This window comes from Microcaecilia unicolor, chromosome 11 (assembly GCF_901765095.1).
Source record: "Microcaecilia unicolor chromosome 11, aMicUni1.1, whole genome shotgun sequence".
NCBI classification, from domain to species: Eukaryota; Metazoa; Chordata; class Amphibia; order Gymnophiona; family Siphonopidae; genus Microcaecilia; species Microcaecilia unicolor.
This window is the reverse complement of record NC_044041.1, coordinates 19,160,657-19,175,775: the sequence shown is the minus strand read 5'-3', so window position 1 is coordinate 19,175,775 and position 15,119 is coordinate 19,160,657. Positions and strand designations below refer to the sequence as shown.

The following is a 15,119-nucleotide window of genomic DNA, read 5'->3' as shown; positions in this document are numbered from 1 at the left end:
TGTCAAGCATGGAGGTGGAAATGTTATGTTTTGGGGGTGTTTCTCTGCTAAGGGCACAGGACTACTTCACCGCATCAATGGGAGAATGGATGGGGCCATGTACCGTACAATTCTGAGTGACAACCTCCTTCCCTCCGCCAGGGCCTTAAAAATGGGTCGTGGCTGGGTCTTCCAGCACGACAATGACCCAAAACATACAGCCAAGGCAACAAAGGAGTGGCTCAGGAAGAAGCACATTAGGGTCATGGAGTGGCCTAGCCAGTCACCAGACCTTAATCCCATTGAAAACTTATGGAGGGAGCTGAAGCTGCGAGTTGTCAAGCGACAGCCCAGAACTCTTAATGATTTAGAGATGATCTGCAAAGAGGAGTGGACCAAAATTCCTCCTGACATGTGTGCAAACCTCATCATCAACTACAGAAGACGTCTGACCGCTGTGCTTGCCAACAAGGGTTTTGCCACCAAGTATTAGGTCTTGTTTGCCAGAGGGATTAAATACTTATTTCCCTCTGCAGAATGCAAATAAATTCATATACTTTCCACAATGTGATTTTCCGGATTTAATTTGTGATGTGCTATCTCTCACTGTTACCAATAACCTACCCTTCAATTATGGGCTGCTCATGTCTTTGTCAGTGGGCAAACTTACAAAATCAGCAAGGGATCAAATACTTATTTCCCCCACTGTAAGTTATGCATTCACATAATGGAACCACATATCATGGCACGTCCTCTCTCTCTAGCCTTCTGGAGTCTTCCTTCTCTGGTCTTCTTCTCCTCTCGTCTGAACTAATACTCCTCAAACTGCTGCTTATATACAATTTTGGCCCTATTCATTTCAATGGACCCCAGTCTTTCTCACCAGGGCTCTTGGTTCTTATCAGTTGATCAGAATGACTTCATATGTTCCCAAACCTTCCTCTAGCCCCCCCCCCCCCCCTTTGGATGTTCTCACCTGGGGTGCAGCTGACCCAGCACTATCTCTACATAACCATAGCAACTCTTGCTCATGACCTCTTGCAGGTGCCAGTCTTAGGATTGTTTATAGAGTAGATTGCCCCCACCCTTGCCAGTTCAGCACTTGCCACAGTGAAATGTAACTGTGTCAAAGGTGATCTCTGATTTTTACAAGCTACCTCTCTTTTGTATCAGAGATGATTTTGATTTTAAGAAGCCTAGCTCTTATTTTGAGCCATTGGCTTGTATTTTACTGAGAGCAAGGGCTAACATAACTCTTCAGATGGCAGGCCCATACGGAGTGCCTTCAAAATAAGAATCAGAGTTTTAAAGAGAACCCGTTGATCAATACTTAAATCTAATGGTTAGTGCAGTGGCCTAAGAACTGGATTCGATTCCCACTGCAGCTCCTTGTAACCTTGGGAAAGTCACTTAACCCTCCACTATCCCAGGTACAAAAACAGACTGTGATCCCCCTAGGAACAGGGAAAGAACCTACATATAATATATGTAGACCACTTTGATTGCACCACAGAAAGACAGCAGTATATCAAATCCCTTTCCCTTTTAGAAGCTGAAGATTTCTGGGTAATTATTTCATATTTAGGGGCTATTAACTAATGCTTTAAACTTTGTACCATGCTTCAGACTTAAGTGTATAATCAAATTCAGTAAAAAGTACAATGGAGTCACCCTTCTTTGACCCTTTTCTAGTTTTGCTATCAGTTTTGAGATGGGGTGATGTGACCTACACACAACACACAAGGTGCGGTGGCACCACAGACCTATACAGAGGCACAATGACATACTCAGTTTTATTTTTTAATTGTTTTAAATAAGTGCCAACATTCTGTTTAATTTTTTGGTCGACACAGCACACTTGGCTGAAAATTTCAAATGTATTATCCTAAATGACTAAGATCTTTTCTTGAGCGTCTCTCTAAAATGGAAGCTGGCACAAAGCAGAAAGCAACCTAGAGGTTAGATGGGGAAATAAGGAAGCCAGGATTTAAATGAGACAAATCCTGGGCACCTTGGACAAGTCACTTTCTTTCTCATTGCCTGAGGTACCAGAACGTAAGCACTTTAAAGAAGGGACATACTCGAGCTGAAGACTGACATTCATCGTACAAGCACTTAATACATTCAGTAGTGCCATAAAATTGATAAGTAGTTGGGATTATTTTTCACTGTGTGTCACTTCGCAATTTGCCCACATTAAATTTCATCTGCCACTTAAAATGCTCAGACTCCTCATACTCACAATCCACTTTGAATAATTTTGGGTCATCTGCAAATCTCTGATCACCTCACTCACTGCTCATTCTTCCAGGTCATTTACAAATTTGTCTGCAGCACAGTTTCCAGTACGTACTCTGCTCTGTTTTGTACCTTTGATAAGACACTTCTATCCCATGATCTCTTTTTTGTTTCCTGAAGAATCTTCTACTGAGGGATTTGTACTGCCACATGGACCATGAAAATGGCACATCAAAAAGTGAAAAAAAAAAATCTTACAGATCGTTAAGGCAAGACTTTCCTTTGCAAAGACAATGATTAATGGGAATAAAAACGCATGGGCTATCTAGGTAGTCATAAATTCGTTTAGAATAGGGCTCAGGATATTGAAGAGGCAACATCTGTAGCATCTGGTGGGGGGAAAACAGTTATCACACAATGACAAACATACGGTGACCAAATATAAGGCCCATGATTACAGGTTCTGGTAGGAGCCCTCCTGCATGCCTGAGGACCAAGGAATGGTACCATCAATGACCGAACTAAAAACAAGCTGGGTTGTATAGCACCAGATCGCATTCCAACTGAAGTGAAAGCTTAAAAAGGCAGAGAAAGAAACATCCAGGTCCAGAGCTCACTACAAAAACCAACACAATCTTTTACTTTAAATTATGTCATTAAAAAAGAAAAAAATAGAAGACTTACATTTTCTAAAGTGCCCATATCTGGTTTATGCCAGGTCTCAATTTTTATGAAGAAATCATCTTTCATATATTCATTCTGTTAAAAAAAAAAATTAACATTCATCTTTCTGTTATTTATTAGCAGCTCAATTATATTAAGCCAAATCACACTTAAAGGCATACTTTTGGGCCCACATTTTTCTATGGGAGCGATATGGACAGCAGATGGCATGGATGGGCAGACCATTATCTGCCTACATTTTCTTCTGTTTTCTATGTTTCTATATATGCATGCTGAAGTACACTGGCAAATTCTTGGGTGTATTCTAAAATTTGTAGCTACCTTTATCATGCACCTAAACCTGTTGGGGAAAATAGGAAATATACTCCTTGTTGGTTGCCATCTTAGTACTTTTTGCCAAATTCAGTTCTCTAAAGCAAGTCAATACAGGTGATGTGTGTCATAGTTTATGAATTGTTCTTGCCCATAACCTCTTAATCACTTAATCGTTCTGTACTGTTCATAGGACAATTCTTGCTGAACAAATATTTTCCACTCAAGTCATTCTCTAGTAAAAAGTCAGCTTTTGTAATGTTAATTGTTATATGATTCAGCCCTTTCAGAAAACTGAAGAGTTCATGTATCATATGCAAACTACTTACAGTGGTGGAAATAAGTATTTGATCCCTTGCTGATTTTGTAAGTTTGCCCACTGACAAAGACATGAGCAGCCCATAATTGAAGGATAGGTTATTGGTAACAGTGAGAGATAGCAAATCACAAATTAAATCCGGAAAATCACATTGTGGAAAGTATATGAATTTATTTGCATTCTGCAGAGGGAAATAAGTATTTGATCCCCCACCAACCAGTAAGAGATCTGGCCCCTACAGACCAGGTAGATGCTCCAAATCAACTCGTTACCTGCATGACAGACAGCTGTCGGCAATGGTCACCTGTATGAAAGACACCTGTCCACAGACTCAGTGAATCAGTCAGACTCTAACCTCTACAAAATGGCCAAGAGCAAGGAGCTGTCTAAGAATGTCAGGGACAAGATCATACACCTGCACAAGGCTGGAATGGGCTACAAAACCATCAGTAAGACGCTGGGCGAGAAGGAGACAACTGTTGGTGCCATAGTAAGAAAATGGAAGAAGTACAAAATGACTGTCAATCGACAAAGATCTGGGGCTCCACGCAAAATCTCACCTCGTGGGGTATCCTTGATCATGAGGAAGGTTAGAAATCAGCCTACAACTACAAGGGAGGAACTTGTCAATGATCTCAAGGCAGCTGGGACCACTGTCACCACGAAAACCATTGGTAACACATTACGACATAACGGATTGCAATCCTGCAGTGCCCGCAAGGTCCCCCTGCTCCGGAAGGCACATGTGACGGCCCGTCTGAAGTTTGCCAGTGAACACCTGGATGATGCCGAGAGTGATTGGGAGAAGGTGCTGTGGTCAGATGAGACAAAATTGAGCTCTTTGGCATGAACTCAACTCGCCGTGTTTGGAGGAAGAGAAATGCTGCCTATGACCCAAAGAACACCGTCCCCACTGTCAAGCATGGAGGTGGAAATGTTATGTTTTGGGGGTGTTTCTCTGCTAAGGGCACAGGACTACTTCACCGCATCAATGGGAGAATGGATGGGGCCATGTACCGTACAATTCTGAGTGACAACCTCCTTCCCTCCGCCAGGGCCTTAAAAATGGGTCGTGGCTGGGTCTTCCAGCACGACAATGACCCAAAACATACAGCCAAGGCAACAAAGGAGTGGCTCAGGAAGAAGCACATTAGGGTCATGGAGTGGCCTAGCCAGTCACCAGACCTTAATCCCATTGAAAACTTATGGAGGGAGCTGAAGCTGCGAGTTGCCAAGCGACAGCCCAGAACTCTTAATGATTTAGAGATGATCTGCAAAGAGGAGTGGAAAAAAATTCCTCCTGACATGTGTGCAAACCTCATCATCAACTACAGAAGACGTCTGACCGCTGTGCTTGCCAACAAGGGTTTTGCCACCAAGTATTAGGTCTTGTTTGCCAGAGGGATTAAATACTTATTTCCCTCTGCAGAATGCAAATAAATTCATATACTTTCCACAATGTGATTTTCCGGACTTAATTTGTGATGTGCTATCTCTCACTGTTACCAATAACCTACCCTTCAATTATGGGCTGCTCATGTCTTTGTCAGTGGGCAAACTTACAAAATCAGCAAGGGATCAAATACTTATTTCCACCACTGTATGTATCATTCAGTCCCAGTCTTGGAAGCTACATTAAACACTTTGTTGAGGCCTTTTCCATGTGCAAGAAGCACTTTTATGCCAAAACTACATAGAGGTGTTCTTGTTCTCCTTCAACAGGTAGGTAGAGGAGTGGCCTAGTGGTTAGGGTGGTGGACTTTGGTCCTGGGGAACTGAGTTCGATTCCCGGCACAGGCAGCTCCTTGTGACTCTGGGCAAGTCACTTAACCCTCCATTGCCCCATGTAAACCGCATTGAGCCTGCCACGGGTGGGAAAGCACAGGGTACAAATGTAACAAAAATAAAATAGATACTATTGGAGATTCTACATGGAATGTTGCTATTCCACTAGCAACATTCCATGTAGAAGGCTGCGCAGGCTTCTGTTTCTGTGAGTCAGACGTCCTGCACGCACCGTGTAGAAGGCTGCGCGGCCACATTGGTGATCTGCAAGGGCCGACTTCTACATGGAATGTTGCTAGTGGAATAGCAACATTCCATGTAGAATCTCAAATAGTAGCAACAGTGGGAGTGGCCTAATGGTTAGGGTGGTGGACTTTGGTCCTGGGGAACTGAGTTCGATTCCCGGCACAGGCAGCTCCTTGTGACTCTGGGCAAGTCACTTAACCCTCCATTGCCTGCTGCATTGAGCCTGCCATGAGTGGGAAAAGAGCGGGGTACAAATGTAACAAAAATAAAAAAAAATAATAAATATGATTGACTGCCAATCCTTAAGTTTTCAGAATTAAGAATTCAGAAATGTCCCCTTCACTTCTCCCATAGAGAGAACATGTTAAGGGTAAGAAAAGTGGTTTTTGTCCTAAATACCTATCCCAAAACAGGCACACGTATCACACATCTGCTGAACGATTCTAAAGGCAAGCATAAATTTAGAAAGCTAATCCTTAATGTTCTGACCTAATAATTTTAGACTATCAAGATTCAAAGCTTGAGTACACAAAAGTACAATTCTACTTCTCTCTAAACTCAGTTTGCAGCTAATTACAAAAGACAAAATAATAATTCTTACTTCTTTTAGAACCTAGACATTTCTAACAAAAAAAGAAAAGGGCAAGTGCTGTTATTCTGGAAACATTTTGGTCACATTTACACATGGGACAAATTAGTGTAGCTTATTTCAAACTATCTTGCAATTAGAATTATTTAAAGTATGAAATACTTAAATATCAAATATCAATTCTGATCAGCTTTCAGCAATGAAGGCTTCCCTCAAACTTCAAGCATTTTTTGTGTGTGTGGGAAAAAAAAATCTATTGTGCTCAATAAAGCATCTTATATTAGAAACCACCACTTTGACCAGGATCTAGAACCCTTTTCCTAAAGAATGGTTAGCTTCATATGATCCATTAAAAAAAAAAAAAAATTTCTTCCACTATTCAGTATTTATCAGAAAACGTTGATTACCCAGAAAAAAATTCATCCTAGCAGGTCCTTTAAAAAGGTATTACAAACTATGAAAACTCCAATTTTCTCTAGGATCAATGCAAATGCCAATTCTTTACCATAAAGGAGTGGTTCTAGAACGTTGATAACCAAGGAAGCTAAGAGTCACATCCTACATCTCCCCCACTGAGTCTTCTTGTGACCATGGGTAAGTTAATCTGCCCTCTAGTGCCCTAGGCACCAACTCAGATTCTAATCTCTCTAGGGAATGAGCCTACCTACTGTACAGGTTTGGAAAGGCAAGTAATGAAATCCAAACCTAAAATCTACCTACTGTAGAGATCAGGGGTGTTCAACCTCAGACCCTCGCCAGGTCGGGTTTTCAGGATTGACCTAATGAATATGCATGAGATCTATTTGCATACAATGGAGGCAGTGCATGCAAATAGATTTCATGAACATTCATTGGGGAAATCTATCCTAACAACCTGACTGGCTTGCGGTCCTCAAGGACCAACGTTGGACAATCCTGCTGTAGATACTTGTATATAGCTCACAAAATTTATAATTAAATTTAAAATTTAAAAAAAAAAAGAGTCAGGGAGGTGACTTATATGTGAGCCAATCCACAAGTCCAGCATTTCCCTTCCCTACCTACTCATCCAGGGTCCAGCATCTCCCTTCCCCTCCCCTCCCCACGGGTCCAGAATCTGAACTCCAGATCCCTTCCCTAGTCAGCATCTCTTCCGCTTTCACTTTCCCATGTGGTCGCTGTCCTCCATACTTTTTCCAGCACCTCCACGGTTTGCATATACAGTCACCGTTAGACTTACTTGTTCTTTACTGTTGTACTGTTTCTCTGAAAAAAAATTTTTCACCGTTTTGATTTTGTTCACCACTTCACCATTCATTGTTTTCTACCTCCAATTGCAAATTAGGTAGCAATATTTAACACATTCATAGGTTATTTGTGGTATTTACCATGTTCATAGGTTTACAGTCAGATGTTTTTTTGGTCTTACCGTTGGGATTAGCGTATTTCTCTTAATTCTTGCTTAGTACTCACACCCCCCCTTTTTAACGATATTTTCACATTTGTTTTGAGGAGATTCATGCGTTCACATTATACATCTCTTGGATCTACTTCTCCATGCAGACAACCTACATGTTTGCTGCACCATTTTCAGCTCCATTTTGATGTATGTTTTGTAGACCAACCTATTAGATCATTACCAAGGAGTATTCAACACTAATAAGTATTTATGCTCTGGTTATGTTTTAATTATTGGATTATTTTATATGCGTTAGAATTATAATATACGTATTATGTTATATATGGTTTTGAGTATGCATGTTTTTATAATTTTGTGTTAAGCATTGACTTCAGGTTTTAAAAAATATATTTCATTACATTTTGATGTATAATAATTTTATTCATCTTTACATTCATATATTTGCGATTATAACTTTATACGCTCTTACATTTGTATAGACTACTGGTTATCTTTTATACATATTTGTTTTTAGACTCCTGAAGCAGGCATGTGGCCAAAACACAGTTAATAAAATTATTTATGACCCAAGATTATTGTCCTGGCCTCTTAAGTTCAAGGTCCATCTCCCAGTGCTTTTTTAACTTTGTTAATCCTATTACCTCCATGACCCTCAATATCAAAATCACTAATAGTTATATTCAACGAGTTTCAACATACTGCAAGACAAATAGAAACAAATTACTTACCGTTACAACTGCAGATGGATAGACAACAAAGCAGACATAAAATTAAAAGGAGAAAAGAAAATTAAGTTAAAATTAGATTAACAGAAAACATTGACTCACTTTGTCATAAAATTTCTATCAGTTTATCAAGAATGAAATCCTGGGGAAAATTATAACAGTTGTACCCTGTGCATCATGCTTCTCAGATCACCCATTTAAAAAAAAAAAAAAAAGCATACAAAGTTCCTAAAAGCAATATTCAATTGCTTAGTCATGCTTATAGATCACATCATGTTTCTTCCCTGTTGACTCACCATCACTGGCTCCCAGTCTTTTTCTGTGTTCAGCTTAATGCTAGCTTTAAAAGCACTTCATTTTGGTACCCCTGCCTACCTCACTACTCTTATTTCTCCTTCCACACCCTCCTGTTCCCTTCGTTCAGCTTCTGCCTCCTGCCTTTCCATCCCCTTAGTCCACCTCTCTCATTTGGAATCCACTCATCACTCTGCTTTCTTCCGTTTCATCTCTACCCTTTAGAATGCTTTTCCCCTGTCCCTTCTCTCTGAACAATCCCTTTGTCGTTTTTAAATCCTTGTTGAAAACCCATTTATTTAATGCTACTTTTGTTGCCAACTTAAGGAGCCCAGGCCCAGGGCCACAGCCTACTTAGAATTTAATTTAAAAGTGTAAAATTTTAATCTCTTTTGTGTGTTCTCCACTGTTTCTTTCCTATCATAGTTCCTTTACAACTGTTTTTAATTTGTGATTGTAAACCATTCTGATATCTTTGTGTGTGTGTGTGTGGGGGGGGGGGGGGGGGTATATCAAGTCTTATAAAACTAAACTAATATCCCCCTTCTCAGTGGTTTCTACCACAAACAGGTCCACTAATGCCTTTCTTAAAGGCCAGAGCAATCTGCGCAGGGCACCCATGCAACAGAAAACATGGTATTAGAGCCCTCCGATACAGAATATTTACTTACAAAAAGTACAAAGGTATTGCATTACTGGGTCACGCTAAAGGTCCATCAAACAGACTATCCTGTCGGATCTTTGAATACAATATACTTGAAGCTAACTAGTCAATTGACAGTCCATGTTTACCATGAGGCATGTAGGACAATAGACCAGTAAGAAGCGAAAAATCAAAATGGGGAACAAAGTCAAAGAAACATAGGAATAAAATCCTGAGAAGCTCATTTTCACAAAAAAAAAAAAAAAGTCCAGAAGGCATCATAAGGTAGCCGAAGGACGTTTTTCTCTCAAAAACGTCCAAGCTGTGATTTTCGGACATCTCTATTTTAGAAGTTTTACTTCACATTTCGTCCAAATTTCAATCAGGTATGTTTTTTTTTTTTTTTTTTTTTTTGCGGGGGGGGGGGGGGGGGGGGGGGTGCCACCAAGAACACAAGACATTTTTCTGCAATAATGAAACAAAATGAAAACATCTAGGGCAAAAATTAAAATGTTTTTGGCTAGACCTGTTTCTACCATGACTAAGTGACCAAAAGGTGCCCTAAATTACCACTGGAAGGATTAAGGCATACCCCCCCCCTTACTCCCCCAGTGGTCAATGACCCCCTCCCAGCCCCCTAAGATGTGACAGTACATGCTAGACTCTGTGGCAGCTTCAGATATGATGGCTATTCCTATAAGAGCAGCAAGCAGGTCCCCTGGGAGTAGCTTAGTGGTCAGTGAAATGGACTGTAGACAAGAGAACCCAGGCCCATATCCCACAACTGGTACACTTGTAGTGGAATGAGTGAGTCCTCCAAAACAACACTAAATACCTACTGTGCCTACATATAAGTGACACCCGCAATCTTGAGAGATATTGTGGTGGTGTACAATGAGGTATTGTAGTAGTGCTCTTGGAGGGCTCATCAAACAATATAAGGGGTTATGATGAGACATGTACCTGGAACCTTTTATGCGATGTCCACTGCAGCGCCCTATAGGCTGCCCCACCGCTCTGCTGGGACAACTGTGTAGCCAGTCTACTAAGAATGATGGACCCCCAGACAACCCAATGGATGGTTTTTGGGCGTTTCAAACCAAAAAGATAAATGTTTTTCAAGTTCGAAAATGGCTATGCTCACCACTCAATTTTTGGACGATTTTAGCAAAATGTCCAAAATCAAACTTAGGTGTTTATCAAAAATGCCCCTCATTATTTACATTTGAAGGTCAGTTGAGAACATTCCACGTCACCTTCCCTTTGGCCTTCTCCAAGAATGTTAGACACGAGCAAAAAAAAAACATTATTTTAAAGGCAAAATGTAAGAATTCAAGAAAAAGTTAATTCAAATAAAGCTTACTTGTTCTACAAAAAGGATATGCATTCCAAGCTTTCTCATGGAAAACCAAGGAGCCTTCTGGAGCAAACATCTTCACAAACCCAGGAACTTTACTGTAAAGAGCAAGAAAATGAAATGTTTTACATTCTTCTGATATACAATAAAAATGCATACAATCAAATAATACACAATCATTTTCTAACTGTGTCCTATCATCATCAGCTGCTGATCTCTGAAGCTCTATTTTCTTTCAGGAATTGCACCTCTACAAGGCAACATCACTGGAACTGTATTTCCATTTTGAGAATGTCTGCTTTTGCCTGCATCTTCTCTAAGTCCTGAATGGTATTCTCTATTCAACAACAAAAAATACTATAGTTTCATAACAAATGACAGCAAATAAGGAGTGTGGTAGCCGTGTTAGTCCACTCTTATTTCTTCAATAGAAATCACTCTTTGATTTCTATTGATAGCAAATAAGGAGAAATTAGGTCTTACCTGATAATTTTCCTTTCCATTAGTCCTTCCCACTATTCCACAACCTGTGGGATAGTTGTGTCCTTCAACCAACAGGTGAAAATAGAGATCTGAAAACTGAGCTCAGACATCTCTCTTTCTTGGCCATCCAGTCCAGTTCCTTAGTATTCACATAGACAAGCAGGAAGGAGAAACTCGGAACAAACACAACCACCTTAACTCGCTAACCTAACAATAACCAGACGAGCAAACATGTGGACTTCTCATCTCTGGACAACTTTGCAGAAAACAAGAGATATGCAGGAAGCACCATGCAAGGTGACAGTCGTTATCTGACCCATTACTTTGCACCAGGTGGGCCTCTGGAATAGTGGGAAAGACTAACTGAAAGAAAATTAGTCAGGGAAGATCTAATTTCTTCGTTCATTACATAGCTTCCTGAATCTGTGGGATGATCAAAAGCAATCCCTAGAGTGGGTGCGATCTGGTGCCGCTGCACTGAGAACTGAGGCTCAAAAACTGGCTTCCAAGAATGCCGCAACATCCACCCTGTAGTACTTGGCAAAGGATTGCAGCATCGACCACATCTCCGCCTTGCAAATATCCGCTGGAGACAGTAAGGTAATCTCCGTATAGGATGTTGCTGTACGCCTCATACAATGAGCCCAAAAGGCCAGAGGAACCTGCTTCCCCATAAGCAAATAAGCTAACAAAACAGTATCCTTCAACCATCTAGCAATTGCAAGCTTGGAAGCCATGAGGATAAGCCTCTATTTACCAAAAAGCACAGTCTGTTTGATTTGTGAAACTAATTCATGACTTCTAGATTATTTAATGAGGACTATGCACATTGAGAAGCTTCAAGGAAGAACACTGAGCCTCTTTGTTCTCTCTGCGAAAGGACAGAAGCTCCACAGATTGATCGAGATGAAATGCTGATGCCACTTTCAGAAGAAAGGGATTCCGACAAGACAGAGAATAAAGCTCTGAAACCCTACGTGCCCCAACACAAGTCACCATGAACTCTGTCTTTAGCTTACAATTTTTCAAGGAGGCATCCCGGCGTGTCTCAAAAGGAGGCTTCTGGAGAGCCCAAAGAAGTAAATTAATGTTCCAATGTGGACATGGCATAGGACAAGGGAGGCCACAAGCGGCTTGTTCCTTGCAGGAAACGAACGATATCCAGGAGAGTGGCAACATAGCTTCTGCAGTCAACCCCTGAAATAGGTCAAAGCTGCAACCTGAACTTTTAGGAGAACCCAATGCCAATCCTTCCTGAAGACCAACTTGGAGAAATGCTAGGATGTGAATGAACTGAGCAGAAAAGAGAGAAAGTCCGTGCTCAGAACACCAGTTCTGAGCAGTCGGAGGAAAGCATGGAAGAATGAAAGCTATACCTCGAGGAACCAATGGAGGTCACAACAGAATTTGGGGCACAGTGAGGTCTCCAGAAGAAGATGGAGCAAATCGGGTCTGTCGGGACCACACTGTTTGTTACCCTGCTAAGACTGAGCAACCATGGACTGGGATACAGCACCATTAAGTTAGGTGCTCACATTCTGTGACTGTTTCTGCATGACACTAATGTGCTGAAGACTGTTTTTGATGTGACAGCTCTTTGTTTGATTTTGTTTGCACCACTGAGTAATACTGGAGGTTTTTTTTGACCAATGATTAATTTAACTGTGTGCACATGGATTAGCTGACACAGCAGTCCGGTTCCATATACAATTGTATGGGGTCTTTTTCCTCCTTTATTTTATTAAAAAAGTAGGAGTGCCAGTACAACAATTCACTGTATGCTTTGAGTTACTTAACCCGCCATTGCCCCAGATACCACAAAACAACCCCACAAATTGTGAGCCCACTAGGGACAGAGAAAATACTTATGGTACCTGTATATAATGTGCAATATATAAACCGCTTTTGTTGTACCACAAAAAGATAGTTTATCACGAATCTAACATCTATATATATAAAACTCACCCTCAAAGTTCTGAAGACAGTGACGTCAGTGAAGCCAAGCCCTGACTTCCTTCAAAAAGGTTCGAAGGTTCGTGGTGGTGAAGCCACCAAAATCGCTCCAGGCCTCACCCTCGAGGGCGGACCAATGGCAGAACAAAGGGGTTGGCAGGGAGGGAGGCAGGGAGGGAGGCAGGGAGGCGGCGGGGGGGGGGGGGGGGGGGGGGGGGGGGGGGAATTGCTACGGGCCCCGCCCTCGAGGGCGGAGCAATGGCTGAACGAAGGGGTAGGGAGGGAGGGAGGCGGGGGTGGAAAATCGCTACGGGCCCCGCCCTCACGTCAAACGTCATGACGTTGAGGGCGGAGCAATGCCACAACAACGAAGGGGTTGGCAGGTGGGGGGGGGGGGGGGGTGTTGCCGACGAAAACCTTGCTAGCGCCCGTTTCATTTGCTCAGTAACATAATAGATGATGGCAGATAAAGATCTGTACAGTCCATCCAGTCTGCCCAACAAGATAAACTCATTACATATTGTATGTGATACTTCATATGTATACCTGATCTTGATTTGTCCTTGCCCTTTTCAAGGCATAGACCGTAGAAGTCTGCCTGGCACTGTCCTTGTTCTAAAATATCTGAAGCTGTCGCCATAGCCCCTGAAATGCACCACTCCAGCTCATTCAAGTCTATTCAGCCACGATCAGGCCACAGATCATGCCCAGCAATGGCCTTGTTCTCCAACTTCTGAAGATGAATCTGTCCAGCCACAATCAGAGCACAGACAGTAGAAGTCTGCCAAGCACTGACTTTGTTTCCCAATTATCGATGTTGCAACCTAATCTCTGCTAAGCTTCTTTGGATCCATTCCTTCTAAACAGGATTCCATTGTGTTTATCCCACACATGCTTTGAATTAAGACACCGTTTGCACCCACCACCTCCCGCAGGAGGGCATTACAGGTATCTATTACCCTCTCAGAGAAAAAAATACTTCCCAACATTATTCCTGAGTCGGCCCCCTTACAACCTGAATCATATCACCCCCGTTTCTCCTTTCCTCCAGGGTATACATGTTCAGGTCAGCAAGCCTCTCCTTGTATGTCTTGCTACGCAAACCCCATACCATTTGTAGCTTTTCTTTGAACCACTTCAAGTTTTTTACATCCTTAGCAAGATTAGGCCTCCAAAACTGAACACAATATGCCAAGTGGGATCTCACCAACAACTTGTACAGGAGCATCAACACTTCCTTTCTTCTGCTGGTTATACCCCTCTCTGTGCAGCCTAGCATCATTCTGGCCATGGCCTTGTCACATTTTCGTCACCTTGAGATCCTTAGACACCATCACCCTAAGGTCCCCCTCCTGAGCCGAGCTTACCAATCTGTCTCCTCCTATCTAGTACTTTTTTGGATTTCTGCACCCCAAGTCCTCAGGGAACAAGCAAAGGTGTGTGTTTAGCTAGAACTGCTCAGATGGTTAAGGTCTATGGTACGAAGGGGTAATCTTTGGGGTTTTTAGTTGTAAGTATTTTGTTGTCTGAAAGCAAAAAGTATTGTATATGCACTTGATGTGAAACAGAAAAAAATGAGAATTGAAGTTTAACATGTTTACTATATACTATATATCACCAAACAGTTGCTTCACTGACTTATTTGAGATACAGCCTTTGAGAATTTATAACAATTTGGCATCAAGATGATCACACAGCAGCACACTGAAATACACGCGTCCCTCATTTCATGCAAACATTATATGTACCATACTTTGGCTTTCAGGTAACAATTTTACAAATATATTTTTGTAATCAATCCAGGGTTTTTTTTTTTTTTTTTTTTTTTTTTTTTTTGGGGGGGGGGGGGGGGTTGAATGAGCAAAGTATCAATATTCATTAACAAAATCTCAAAAAGAATTCTGTAAAAACCTGAAGAAAGCTTTTTTATATTCTTTTTATCTGGTTCTTATGAGGTCATTTGGCACACATAAATCAATACATTAAAAAAAAAAAACACACACACACACTGGCATCCTGGAGGAGTGGCCTAGTGGTTAGGGTGGTGGACTTTGGTCCTGGGGAACTGAGGAACTGAGTTCGATTCCCACTTCAGGCACAGGCAGCTCCTTGT

At 41.5% G+C, this 15,119-nt stretch overlaps 1 protein-coding gene across 1 annotated transcript in view; it reads right to left on the bottom strand.

The window, feature by feature from the left end:
• The window catches only part of PITPNB (phosphatidylinositol transfer protein beta), a 101,800-nt gene that overhangs the window by 56,743 nt on the left and 29,938 nt on the right, over positions 1-15,119 (bottom strand). Inside the window, exons 4-6 of the mRNA XM_030217744.1 lie at positions 10,577-10,668; positions 8,280-8,287; positions 2,902-2,976 (exon numbers count right to left, since the gene is read on the bottom strand). Coding sequence (XP_030073604.1) covers positions 2,902-2,976; positions 8,280-8,287; positions 10,577-10,668 — 175 coding nt within the window. The remainder of the gene's footprint in view (positions 1-2,901; positions 2,977-8,279; positions 8,288-10,576; positions 10,669-15,119) is intronic.